General features: G+C 37.5%; 1 protein-coding gene across 10 annotated transcripts in view; it reads left to right on the top strand.

Annotated features, from left to right (window-relative positions):
• The window catches only part of HNRNPC (heterogeneous nuclear ribonucleoprotein C), a 55,289-nt gene that overhangs the window by 40,475 nt on the left and 409 nt on the right, over positions 1–14,405 (top strand). For 8 of the 10 annotated variants that reach the window (XM_049613153.1, XM_049613150.1, XM_049613159.1 and 5 more), the window contains 3 exons: positions 13,128–13,288; positions 13,829–13,942; positions 14,185–14,345. In XM_049613153.1, coding sequence (XP_049469110.1) covers positions 13,128–13,288; positions 13,829–13,942; positions 14,185–14,345 — 436 coding nt within the window. The remainder of the gene's footprint in view (positions 1–13,127; positions 13,289–13,828; positions 13,943–14,184; positions 14,346–14,405) is intronic. The other 2 variants (XM_049613158.1, XM_049613160.1) reach the window with 1 other exon arrangement.

Genomic DNA, 14,405 nt, shown 5'->3' on the forward strand with positions numbered 1-14,405 from the left:
TTTTTAGGAACGTATCCTGGTAGACTGTAGAACAGCAGTTGAGGTGAAGTACAGTTGTTAGGGGAGTTTCCTTTGAAATGCAAGACAGGTGAAAGCGGCTAACAATCATATTAAACTAATATTTACCCCTTTTTTGTTCTAAGCACCCAGTTTTAGGTTTTGGTTAGTAAGTTAAAGAAATACTGACTACAGGAGCACCCAGATGGCTCAGTAGGTTAAGCGGCAACTCCGCTCAAGCCATTATCTCCTGGTCTATGGGTACAAGCCCAGATTGGGCCCTGTGCTGACAGCTCAGCCTGGAGCCTGCTTCAGATTCTGTGCCTTTGTCCCTCTCTGCACCTCCTCTGCTGCTGCTCTGGGGTCTCTGTCTCTCTCAAAAATAAATCAACATTTAAAAAAAAGAAATACTACAGATTAAAGGATACTTCCACCCCCCATGTTCTTGGGATTAGTGGGGCTGTCATCCTGCCTCCCTCCCTTCCATTTTTCTGATATTCCTGAGTAACACTAGACCTGAAGGAAGAACTCCTGAAATATTTTAGGTTTTGAAGAACTGATTTAGACCATCTGCTTGGAAAAGCATGTGATTCAGAGATAAGAGGGTTCTTAGCTACTTGGAAAAGCTCAGGGACACCTCTGTAGATGTGATTTTAAGCATAAGGTGAAATTTTGCATTTGCTAAGAGCCCTTCTGTTGGTTTTATCTTTTGCATGGAAACCTCATTGCCAGGAAGATTTTAGTTGAGGACATCAATTAGTACAAGTATACTCTCAACATAAACCTGCTATTACTGACTTAAAATTTTGACAGTATATTCTTTATTTCACTTCACTTTCATTTCGGGTTGTTGATGTTTATTGTGTCTTGGACTCTTACTAACTAGGTGGGAGGTATTTCTTTTGCAGGGGAAGCATTTGACTTGGTCAGAGAATCTGCTATATGGCTCTGAATTAAGTGGTGTTCTGGTTATGACCTCTAATGCAAAATTAGCCACTGCTGTTTTAGGATTCTACTTCATGATATTCTTAATCCAGGTAGATTTTGTCAAGCTCCTTGACATCAGTTTTTTTTTCTTTTTTAAAATGTAGCTTTATTGAGACAGATGTATAATATATAACATTATAAAATTCATTTTAACGTGTATAATTCAATTTAGTATATTTAGAGTTGTGCAGTCACGATCCTGATTTAATTTTAGAACATTGCATCACCTCAAAAACAAACACCTTATTATCAGTCATATCTATTCTATCCCTAGGCCTGCCAACTACTAATCCATTTTCTATCTATAGATTTGCCTATTCTGCACATTTCATATCAATAGATTCATATGATATTTGTCTTTTATGGCTGGTTTCTTATACTTTATACTTCATAATTCATCTATATTTTACCATTTGTTAGTACATCATTCCTTTTTATATTCCATTTTTATGGGTGATAACCACATTTGGTTTACCCATTCATCAGTTGCTGAATAATTTGATATGTTTCTACATTTTGAATAATGCTTTTGTGGACATTTGTATGTACATTTTTGCATAGACATGTGTTTTCATCTGTCTTGGGTATATACTAAGAGTAGAATTGCTGGCTGTGATGGTATTTCGTTTTTAACCTTTTGAGGAACCTGCCATACTATCTTTTCAAAGCAGCTGTACCATTTTGCATTCCTGTCAGCCATGTATAAAGGTTGCACTTTTCACATCCTTGCCAACACTTACTTTATTACCTGTCCTTGTTATTTAACTATAGTAGTTCAAGTTTGAATAATGTTATCCCGTTGTGGTTTTGATTTGCATTTTCTTAAAAACTAATGACGTTGAGGGGCACCTGGCTGGCTTGGTCAAAAGAAAGAGCACACAAGCGAAATTAGTCAGAGAAAGACAACTATCATATGACTTCACTCATATGAGGACTTTAAGACACAGAACAGATGAACACAAGGGAAGGGAAGCAAAAATAATATAAAAACAGGGTGGGGGACAAAACATAAGGACTCTTAAATATGGAGAATAAACAGAGGGTTACTGGAGGGGTTGTGGGAGGGGGGATGGGCTAAATGGGTAAGAGGCATTAAGGAATTTACTCTTGAAATCATTGTTGCACTATATGCTAACTAATTTGGATGTAAATTAAAAAAATAAATTAAATAAATAAATAAATAAATAAAAAGAAGTGATGCTAAAAGAAAGAGCACACGACTCTTGATCTCGGGTTGTGAGTCCATGCCTCACATTAGATGTAGTGTTTACTAAAAAAAAAAAATAAAAAATTATGGTGAGTAATCATGGGCTTATTGGATATCTATTTTTAGAAAAATGTATTCAGATCTTTTGCTTATTTTTATATTGAGTTTACTTACTGAGTTGTAAGGCTTCGTATATTAAAGATACAAGTCTTGATACAACATCCAATACTGACATTTTTGATATTTATTACTTTTTTTATAGTTTCACGATTCTGCTTTGTGATCACAGGAGATGTGCTAACTACGGTTTTATACAAAGAACCTTTAGGTTTATTTAGTTTGAGATAGAGCAGGAGAGGGACAGGAAGAGAGGGAGGTGTAGAGTATCCCAAACAGTCCCTGTGCTGTCAGCGCAGAGCCCAACACAGGGCTTGATCTCAAAAACGGTGAGATCGTGACCTGAGCTGAAATCAAGAGTCACTCTGGTACCCCACAAATGAATTTTGAGCAGTGTTTCAATATGAGAATTGTAATGACTGAGGACTGCTCTTCAGGCAGGAAGTTAGAGAACCCAGACTGCAGTTTTGAAATAAAGCTACAAGGAATTTGAAGGAATATCCAGGAAATCAGTCTTTCAGGGAAAGAAAGAGAGGGTACCCGTTGATACATAGGATAAGATGATAATTTAATCTCCTCTTAAAGACTGTAATCCCAGGAATAAGAGGAAAAGGTCCACCAAATATAGTTTGACTTATTCAGGCAGATCAACTTTTTTCCCAGGACTTTATTACTTTATAGCAATGAATGTGTTACTATTGTGAGATTGATGGGGCTTAAGAAGGGAAATAGGTTAATATTGTAAAAAACACATATAATTGCAAGACAAAGTTACCACTGGAATTTTTTTGCAGGTGAATTCCTTAACAGCAGGTATGACCTGATAGTCTCATCACATCCCATTATAGGCACAGGATCTGATATTTATTTTGGGGTAGATTATTTAACTTTTCCAATAGTTTTCATACAGCTGGGCGAAAAGCAGATTAGTGCTTTTGGCTTTCCAGCTATAAAGATAGGTTTGATTTGTTGCGTGCTGATAGTGTGATTTGTGACAAATCTTTCCTAGAGTCTAGTTTAGGAGAGGCATTGTTGTGTTCACCAGGGATACTATAGTGGAAAATAAATCGTCTGAGAGAAGGTAGGTTGAACACATAAAAGCATGTTAAGGCATCTTTAGCTTTTATGAAATGAGATGAGAAGGCAGTGGGGAGAGTTGAACTGAGGAGTGAGAGGATCTTGTATTGTAACAGGATTAGTCTGATTATAGATAATAAGTGGCTGATAGAATTATCTAGATAAACAATCATTTGGGAAAGGACCCTGGGAGGTAGACTTGGAAATGGTAAGTAGTAGTTGAATTTTGAAGTTAATAAAGACCAATTCACTTACACATCACTGTGAAGGCTAAGAGAGGAATCAGATGTCACCAAAGTTTGGCCTGCACAACTAGCGACTTGGAATTTGCAGAAATCGTGATAGAAGAACATAGGGGAAACTAGGTTGAGGAGTGACTATCACAGATTGGCCAGTGACATGTTTATTATTGAGAGATGTTATATAGGCAGTTGTTTATGTGGAGACATAGTAGTTGTCTGCTCGTAGGTCACAAAACCACAATACTGGGTGAGTAGAGACAGAAAATAGAGATCATTAGAGCACTGCAACTATTAAAAACTAGGGAGATGAGGAGTGAGTACAAGTGATTGAAAAATGCCATAAAAAAAAGCTGGGGTGTCTGGGTGGCTTAGTTGGTTAAGTGTCCGACTGCAGCTCAGGTCATGATCTTGGGGTTTGTGGGTTCGAGCCCCACGTTGGGCTCTGTGCTGACAGCTCGGAGCCTGGAGCCTGCTTCGGATTCTGTGTCTCCGTCTCTGCCTCTCCCCCACTTGTGCCCTGTCTCTATCAAAAATAAAGAAAATGTAAAAAAAGAAAAAAATTTTAAAAAGCTGGACAAAAACCAGAAGCATGAAGTGTCCCAGCTGTGTGAATACGTATTAAAAGAGTAGAAGGATGAACTACAAATGTTAAGTAATATGAAGATTGAGAAATGCGGCGATCATTGGTGACTTGACAAGGGTAGGGTAGGTTTGGGTAATGGTAGGGGCAGAAATTTTACAAAGAGGTTCGAGAATGGAAAGAAATTGAAGACCTCAATAGGATACCTTTTTATATATAGCAGAATTTACTCTTTCAGTGTATAATTTTTAACAAACATAGTATATTCAAGTTACAGTATCTACCAGGATATCAAGATACAGATAGGTCATGCTTCTCACAAATTCACCATGAAACTCTTTTTCTAGTCAGTTTCTCCACCCTATTCCTAGCAACCACAAGTCTGTTCTCAGACAACTCCTTAAAGGAAATTTCATTGTAAGCAAAAGAAGTGTACCCTATGACCTGGATGTAAATTGAGAATATAGGAATGAGTGGTCTTACATGTTCTTAACATACAGTTTATAAACAATATTTGTCATAAATACTGTTTTGTAATTTCAGCTTTATTAAAAAAAAATTTGACAACACCTACAGTTTATTACCTTTGGGAAAGACCCAAAGTGATATGTGGGGAAGTATATGTGTTAACATTATGACAAATGAATAATGTTGTAATTTTGGCGGAAATTGTGTCAATTAAAGATGGTCACCTGGATATAAAGCTTCATAATCAGAAGCAAAGACAGATTAAAATTTTTTTTCTTAACATAGTCTTGGATCCAGTACTGTTTCTGAAAGGATTGATCAAAGCAACCTACATATTGCTCAGATTATTTTTCATTTAGAAAGTTTTGAGATGAATTTTCAAATTGTCTTTCCTGGAAACCTCTGGTTTTGTGTTAACAGCTTTCCAAATGAATTTGTCAAGACAAATCACTGTAATTTTAAGATGCAACTTTTTACTTTTTTTAATATATAAAACTGGATGCATCCTGAAATGAGTATGTGCAATTAATTTTTTTCCTTCTCTTTGAGAGATGCAAATAAATCAGTCAAGCAATTTTTAATCAAATGTATCTTTGAATTTACAAAAATACTCGTAAGTGTTAAACCAACAATTCTTTGTGAAAGAAGGTTGTAGAGCCAGTTGTTCATTGACAACTTTGGTTCTACGTATACAGGGGCTGTCTATGTATATGTCTATATTGTAAGCAGGAATGCATGTGGTGGTCTCAACCTTGATCATTGTTCTTTGGGTAGTGTTCTTTAAAAAAAAAGGTAGTTAGGTAATCTTTGTTTTCCTTTAATTACAAAATTTTTTTTTTTTTTTTAAGTTTTTAACGTTTATTTATTTTGAGAGAGAGCGCATACCTGCGTGAGCAGGGGAAGGATAGAGAGGAGAATCCCAAGCAGGCTGATAGTGTCAGTGGGGAAACTGTTTGGGGATTGATCCCTTGGGGCTTGATTCCAGGACTAGGAGATCATGACCTGAGTACAAATCAAGAGTTGGACCCTTAACCCACTGAGCCACCCAGCCATTATATATGAAATGATCCTGTGCAGCATACTGGTTTGTCCTTCAGTCCCTTTACCATTCATATGAGTAGGGCTTGCTGTTTTTCCACTGTCCTACAAATCTGTATCCTTAATGGGCGCAACATGAAGAAAGTTAAGGAATACAAAGTACAACCATGCAAATTTATATTGGTAATTGGCACTCTAAACATAAATTGTATTAGGGAAACAAATTTAACAGTTGCATTCACTTCAGTCCTTCTCTGAAGAAGACTCAACTAAGGCAGCATATTTGTGGAGAAACTACTTGCTACTAAGGTTTAGAAATTGTCTCTTACTGGGCCTCCTGGGTGGCTCAGTTGGGTAAGCATCTGACTCTTGACTTTGGCTCAGGTAATGTTCTCACAGTTCGTTAGTTCAAGCCCCACATTAGGCTCTACACTGACAGTGCAGAAGAGCCTGCTTGAGATTTCATTCTCTCTCTCTCTCTCTCTCAAAATAAATACACATAAAAATGATTGTAAAATTATCTTACTTTAGAAATAAAACAAGTTATAAAAATTTAGCTAGTTGATTTATTTTTAGGGACAAAAGCAAGTATTCTTACAACATGAAAGGTTTTTTGGGATCTGTTTTTGGTATGACATAGTTTCATATTTACATTTTAATGTAAATCTTAATTAAACACGTTACAGAGACATTTTTAAGCCCCCCCATTTCTTACATAAAGCAAAGTCAGTGGCCTACTCATGTATTTATTTAAGTTTGTTTATTCTTGAGAGAGAGGGAGAGAGAAAGAGAATCCCTTGCAGGCTCCGCACTGTTAGCACGGGGCTCGAACCCACCAACTGTTGAGATCATGACATAAGCTGAAGTCCAATGCTTGACCAGCTGAGCCACCCAGGCGCCGTATCAGTAGCCTACTCATAAGTCTTTGAGATTTAAATAAATATATACTATTGAAATTACATTAGGATGAACTTAAAAAAGTTTTTTTTCCTAAATTCTTAAATTCTTAAATTCTAGTTGGTTAAACACAGTGTAATACTGGTTTCCGGAGTAAAATTTAGTAATTCATGACTTACATATAACATCCAGTGCTCGTAACAAGTACCCTTGATACTCCTCACCCATTTAGCCTACCCCCCAAACTCTGCCTCCATTAGCCCTCAGTTTGGTCTCTATTGTTATAAAGTTTGCCTCCCTCTTTTTTTCCCCCCTTTCCACGTGTTCATCTTTTTTCCCTAAATTCCACATGAGTGAAATCATATGATATTTCTCTTTCTCTGACGGTCTCTGTCCATGTCATTGCAATGATTTCATTTTTTTGTTTGTTTATTTTGAGAGAGAACACACGTGGATGAGGGGTAGAGAGAGGAAGAGAAAGAATCCCAGGCAGGCTTCCCGCTGTCAGTGTGGAGCCCAGCACGGGGCTCAGTCTCTTGGTTCGTGAGATCATGACCTGGGCCAAAATCAGAAGTCAGACACTTAAGGGCGCCTGGGTGGCTCAGTCGGTTAAGCGTCCAACTTCAGCTCAGGTCACCATCTCGCAGTCTGTGAGTTCGAGCCCCGCGTCGGGCTCTGGGCTGACGGCTCAGAGCCTGGAGCCTGTTTCAGATTCTGTGTCTCCCTCTCTCTCTGCCCCTCCCCTGTTCATGCTCTGTCTCTCTCTGTCCCAAAAATAAATAAACGTTAAAAAAAAAATTTTTTAATAAAAAAAAAAGTCAGACACTTAACTGAGTGCTCACACCAAGACACCCCAGATTTTTTGATGGCTGAGTAATATTCCAGTGTGTATGTGTACCACATTTTTATTGATTCATCAGTCATTGGACACTTGGGCTCTTTCCATAGTTTGGCTATTGTTGATAATGCTAGTATAAACATCAGGGTGCATGTACCCCTTCGAATTTGTATTTTTGCATTCTTTGGAAAAATACGTATTAGTGCAATTGCTGAATTTTAAGGTATTTCTATTTTTAACTTTGTGAGGAACGTCCTTACTGGTTTCTAGAGTGGCTGCACCAGTTTGCATTTCCACCAGCAGTGTAAAAGGGTTCCCCATTTTCCACATCTTCACCAACATCTTTCGTTTCCTGTGTAGTTAATTTTAGCCATTCTGACAGGTGTGAGTTTGTACCTCATTGTGGTTTTGATTTGTATTTCCCTGATGATGAGTGATGTTGAATATCTTTTCACGTGTTTGTTAGCCATTAGGATGTTGAGTAAAAATTTTGGTTTTTAGTTATTTGTGTACATGTTAAAATGAATTTTATACTAGTGTTTAATTGTGCATTTAAGGTAGCTTGATTATGTTAATTCTAGCACATTAAAAATGAATAACATGATTTTATTTTATTTATTTTTTAATAACATGATTTTAAAAGTCTGAGGGGTTGCACTATCTGTAGTCAAGTGAAAAAGTTTTGGTAGTCTTAAAGATAATGGAAAATAGTTAATCTAAATCATTCAAATATGTTTTCATAGAAGCTTTTTTTTTTTTAATTTTTTTTTTTTTTAACGTTTATTTTTGAGACAGAGACAGAGCATGAACGGGGGAGGGGCAGAGAGAGAGGGAGACACAGAATCGGAAGCAGGCTCCAGTTTCTGAGCCATCAGCCCAGAGCCCGACGCGGGGCTCGAACTCACGGACCTTGAGATCATGACCTGAGCCAAAGTCGGACTCTCAACCGACTGAGCCACCCAGGCGCCCCCATAGAAGCTTTTATAAAAAGTGGGAAACAGAGGTGCCTGGATGGCTTAGTTGGTTAAGTGTCTAACTTACGCTCACTCAGGTCATGATCTTATGGTTCATGAGTTTGAGCCCTGGGTAGGTCTCTGCTGACATCTTGGAACCTGCTTCAGATTCTGTGTTTCCCTCTCTATCTGACCCTCCCCTGCTTGCTTGGGTGCTCTCAAAGTAAAACATTTAAAAATTTTTAAGAAAAAAAGTGAGAAAGAAATATTCTTTTCTAGTTCTCAAAGATACCAATTGCTGAAGGCTTTGGTTCTTGAATAGTTCTTAAGATTCTGGTATTCATTAGTATCAGTCGTCTTGTGTAGTGCAACGCTTAGCTTCAGTCTACACAATCCAAAGATAAAGTAAAATTTGTAAAGTCCTTTTCTACAAAACCATACAGAATGTAATGTAAGGTGTGTATTCTGAAGGTTTACCCTGGATAAATCGTTGGGAAACCTGTAGTTAAAGTTGTAGATTGTCATAGGAGAGTACACTAACAAGAATCAAACTCAGGACAGTTAATAGGTCTTCACTTAGGGCTTTAGTTTAAAAAAACTAAGTGAATTGTTAGTGTGCTAGTTTCTGTGTAGAGTCATTGTGGGTACAGAGTTTGAGGTATCTGTCATCGACTAGTAATTACTGGAACTAGGATGGAAAAAATCTCTTTTGGCTCTTAAACTCTATACATATTTGCTATTGTGTCACATTGATTTCCATGGTTTCATCTAGATCTATCCAATAGATTACTTCTATTTATTCATCAGGATTTTGTTCCTGTCACTTTCTTAAGATCATGCCTTTTGTATAACATGGATTGTACATAATTTCCCCTGTATTTCTCTAAATTAAAGCACGTTTTCAGGTGTCTGGCTAGCTTATTCAGTGGAGCGTTATGACTCTTGGGCTCATGATTTTGAGCTCCATGTGTGGTGTAGATTACCTAAAAAAAATTTTTTTTTAGTGAATTAGAACACATTTCTTAGAAATGAGCAGTCATTTTAGATTTGGTCCTGATTAGCTTAAATAGAATGGAAGATTCCTCTTGTTTCTGCCTCAGTGATTTTTCACCTTATTGGGAATAGGTACATTTGTAGAATTTTAGCAGTTTCAGAGATGCTTACACATTCCAAAGCCCAAACAACATGGTAGCCTATAAAATCAATCCTAGGAAAATCAAAGGTAAGCAGGAAGAAACACCATCTTGAAATCCCATTATAGATCATAATGAAGCAGAAGAAAATACCTAACACTTGAATGACTTTTTTAACATATTTGTGGGCCTAAGCTATCTGGCAGTTATTTCCAGAATTGATAATTTGATAATTAATATTAACCTAAACCATCATTTTTAATCTATCTAAATTTTTAAGACCTGAAGGCAGGTATGGTACATTAAACAAATAAATTCAGGAGAATATAGATATTTACTAATATATTCTAGTTGTTTCTGCTTTGGTAGTGATTGAAATTTAATACTATTAATCAGGGTTTTTGAGACCCAAAGATCACTTTTACATCTAGACATTTAATAAGCTTGACTCTGTAAACTTTATTTATTTAAGATTTTTATTTTTAAGTAATCTCTACATCCAGCGTGGGCTTGAACTTAACCCCAAAATCAAGAGTCACACGCTAGACTAAGCCAGCCAGGCGCCTCTGTAAACTTTTATTTTTATTTTATTTCTTTAAAGTTTATTTATTTTGAAAGAGCAAGAGCGAGCAGGAGAGGGGCAGAGAGAGAATCCCAAACAGACTCCGTGCTGCCAGCACAGAGCTGGCTGGACCTGGGGCCATGCATGACCTGAGCCATGACCTGAGCCAAAACCAAAAGTCTGACACTTAACCAACTGAGCCACCCAGGCACCTCTGTAAACTTCTAAAGTTTATTTATTTATTTTTGAGAGAGTAGGGAAGGCGGAAGAGAGAGAATCCCAGCCTAGAGCCCAATCCAGGGCTTGAACTCATGAAAGGAGATGATGGATGACCTGTGCCCAAATCAAGAGTCAAGACACTTAACTAACTGAGCCACCCAGGCATCCCTAAACTTTTATTTTTAATAAATGACTTGTTAGGCGTATGTTTTGCTTAGAGATTAGGACAGAGTTCCTTTGTCTTATCTGTTCAGATAATTATTAGCTGGCTCATGTGTGATCAGAAGTGATTTAGGGTTGTTTTTTTTTTTTACGGTATTTTAATTACCTTTTTATTCTGGCTAGATTTTATACCAACACTTAATGTCCAGATTGCTGGTTTATGGGGCAGTCATAACCCGTTTAGGGTTTCTAGTGCTTTTTCCTTTGGTAATAGTGAAACTCGTGTGAAGGCTTTTTAAGGACTTGGGCTTTTATCAATTAGTAGGGGATCAGCACATGATGTTCATCTTAATAAGGTTTTCTTGTGGGGAAAATGGTTACTTAAATTTGTAGCTGGTTTTTGAAGGTGTCATACTCAGCTTTGTATTTCCTATCCCTTTGACCTTGAGGGTTATAGTAGGTATGGTTTTCTCCTCATGTTTTCAGTCATACACTTTGAGATTTTACAAGGAAGGTCTACTTAAACTTCTTCCTTAGAGTTTTTCAAGAGTTCATTTTTGTTTGAGTAGCAGTTAAGTTCCATGGCACTAAAAGCCATTCAGCACTAACAGTTTATCTTCCAAAATACACTTTTGTTCTGAAAATTGGAGCATTTGACTTGAAAACTGCATTTCTTGCCTTATTTTCATTATGACGATTTACCTGCGTTGAGCGAAATTGTGTATTTCCAGGGTCATTGGTTTGGAGACTTGTGCCAATGACAGTGAGTGGGTTGGTTAGGAGGGGTAGGTTAGATCTCTAAATCCAACAGGATTGGGCCATGAGTTGTTCCATGCCCAAAGATATGGATTAACTCACCATCATTGACTGAAACTGCTTTTAAAGTATCTTCTTCCTCATTAACAAATTTGTCTACTGAGCAACAACCTCTGTAGAAGCACCAATACCTCCCTACCTTCTAAATCATACATTTTCTTATTTCCTGGAGCTCAAACATAAAAGTGATCCTTAAGGGGTGCCTGAGTGGCTCAATCAGTTGAGCATCCCACTCTTGGTTTCAGCTCAGGTCATGATCCCAGGGTCTTGGGATTGAGCCCTGCACTGGGCTCTGCACTAAGTGTGGAGCCTGCTTAAGATTCTCTCTCCCACTCGTCTTCTTTCACACTCACGTTCTCTCTCGAATAAAAAATTGGTTTTGATAGAGCTTAAACAAGAATTATGAGCACTTCAATAACTCTTAACATCATTTTTCACTTGGCAAATCAATAACTGCTGTGTTTCAAGGGTGGTCTTGACTGAAAACTGCTTAAGTGAAAATTTAGTTGTGCCCTCACTTGTTTGGCAATGTACATGTGCTCTTTCTTAATTTAGGAAAATGTTCCTGTGATAGCTACTCCTAGGAAAAAGTAAAATACTACTATGTTAAAGTATAATGGAAACATTTTATATTAAATTGGGTTGAGGAGAAGAGAATTCTCTGAAAGACCATATAAAATCACTGTTTTCACTACCAGGAGGATTGAAACCTTAGAGATTTCAGAGATTAGCCACAAATGAAGTATATTAGAGGGAGAGTCCACATATATGAATTACATAATTTTAATACATCACATTTGCTCCTTAAAACTTTGGAAGTTAGGCAGAGCAGCACTTGGTGGGTAGTTTTCATAGAAAACTGGGCCTTGAAATTAAGTTAGTTACTAAAAAGGTGCAGAACTAGAATTATAAGATTTTTTTTCCTACTGCTATGTCTTACCTTCTTATGCTGCCACAGTATTTTGTAAAAATGACATGGAATGTAGAGATTTTCTAAAACTGATACCCATGGAAGAAGCTTTTTGTTGTGCTTTGAATTTTCTCTTTACAAATTGTAGAGCCATACTTCCCCAGTGGAAGAACCAACTGAGCAACCAGTGTCTGTATTTGAGAGCTGAATGCATGCTGGGCATTGGATTTAGGCACTAGTGAATAGCAAATAAGACAGACAATATTCTCCATCTTGTTGTAACTATGAGTACATCTTATGTTTAAATGTTGTTAGAATTAATCATGGCTTTTTATACACAGCAAACACATTTGAGTGGCTCTTTGTTTTTATAGTCCTAAGCTGGTTAATCTTGGCAGTTTTATGTGGTTCAGTCTGTTATCACAAACTAGTTAGCAGTAATGATTTATCTGTATAATTCTGTGGATAATAAAAATCAGGGATTTAGCTAACAGTAAATATACCACTGTTGGCAGACACCAGTAATTGCAATCCCTTCTTGTGAGAACTTTATTTGGGATTGTTTTTGTTTGTTTTTTGAGTTATATATTATGTGTTGTGTTACTATGTATTGTAACACGTATAAAAAGAGATCAATATAGACTATTCATTATAAAAAGCAGTGCTTTATTGATACTGCCCTAGTACAAAGGAGGCTTTTATGTCCATCCCTTAAGATCAACCAACTATCCTTGGGTATGCATCTTCTTGAAGTAGCTGCAGTATTCAAAGCAGTAAAGAACAAAGGTTTGAAGTGGACTTTTGAATGAAATTAGCCAAAAGAAACAAATAGACAGTGAATATTATTCTTGTATAAGATCACTGTTGGGTCTTGCTGACTTAATTTTAGTTGTGAAGGAATTCTGTTTTCTTTTTATCCAATAGGATGTATAGTTACCCGGCACGCGTTCCTCCTCCTCCTCCTATTGCTCGGGCTGTGGTTCCCTCAAAACGCCAGCGTGTATCAGGAAACACCTCACGAAGAGGCAAAAGTGGCTTTAATTCTAAGAGTGGACAGCGAGGATCTTCGTCCAAGTCTGGAAAGTGTATGTATTACTGCAGTTTTGTGATTCTGCTATTTTCTTGTGTTGAAATAGGGAAATTAGTGCAGCCAGTAGTCAATTTTTATACAAATAGCTCCGCATTATCAAAACAGTGGAAGAGGAGAAGGTAGTGGTTCAGGGGCCAATTTAGACTGCCTTCTATAAGTTACATAAATTACAAGGCCTTGGTAATTTGAAAAAAGTTGCTAGACTTTAGGGAGCTAACTAAGCATTTATAAATTTATGAAATGTGTAGGTCAGTAAAAACAGTACAAAAAATGCTTTCAAATATAATTGAGGTCTTTAGCGGGCCTACAAAAGTAAGATTCTACTGCTAAGTGAGCAGGCACATTAGATTTAGTTTTTAGCTACCAGCTATAAAACCGAGGGTCCCCACATTACCGGGAGAATATGGTCCTGGCTCCATTTCTCTCCAGTGATCTTCTGTTGGCTACGGCCATATGGTTTAGCTGGGGATGAATTTGTCAACTGGCAGCTTTCTGGTATAGTTGATTCTAATCTAGAGTTTCGTTTGTATTAAAGTGAAAGGCGATGACCTTCAGACCATTAAGAAGGAGTTGACCCAGATAAAGCAAAAAGTGGATTCTCTACTGGAAAGCCTGGAAAAAATTGAGAAAGAACAGAGCAAACAAGGAGGTAAATGGTTTTCCTGCTTGTTGGGTATAAAGTTGGGTTAGCCACCTAAGATAGTTGAAGGTATATGTTGGAGTAGTGGGATATAAAGCAATTGAATATGAAACTTGGGGAGTTTGAATTGGGAAGGGCATTTGTGTGGGAGGATTTAGGTTTGTGCTGCAGTTCTGTGATCATTAGTGGGGATTGTCTACATCCTGTGGACATTACTTGCCCCTAGACAGACTTGTCCTTCTCATCCCCAGTAGAGATGAAGAATGATAAGTCAGAAGAGGAGCAGAGCAGCAGCTCCCTGAAGAAAGATGAGACTAATGTGAAGATGGAGTCTGAGGGGGGTGCAGATGACTCTGCTGAGGAGGGGGACCTACTGGATGATGATGATAATGAAGATCGGGGGGATGACCAGGTGAAAACCACGGGAAAGGAAAGAAAGAGGTGGTGGAGGGGGGATCAGGGACACATGGAG

The sequence above is a fragment of the Panthera uncia genome (assembly GCF_023721935.1).
Source record: "Panthera uncia isolate 11264 chromosome B3 unlocalized genomic scaffold, Puncia_PCG_1.0 HiC_scaffold_1, whole genome shotgun sequence".
Lineage (NCBI taxonomy): Eukaryota > Metazoa > Chordata > Mammalia > Carnivora > Felidae > Panthera > Panthera uncia.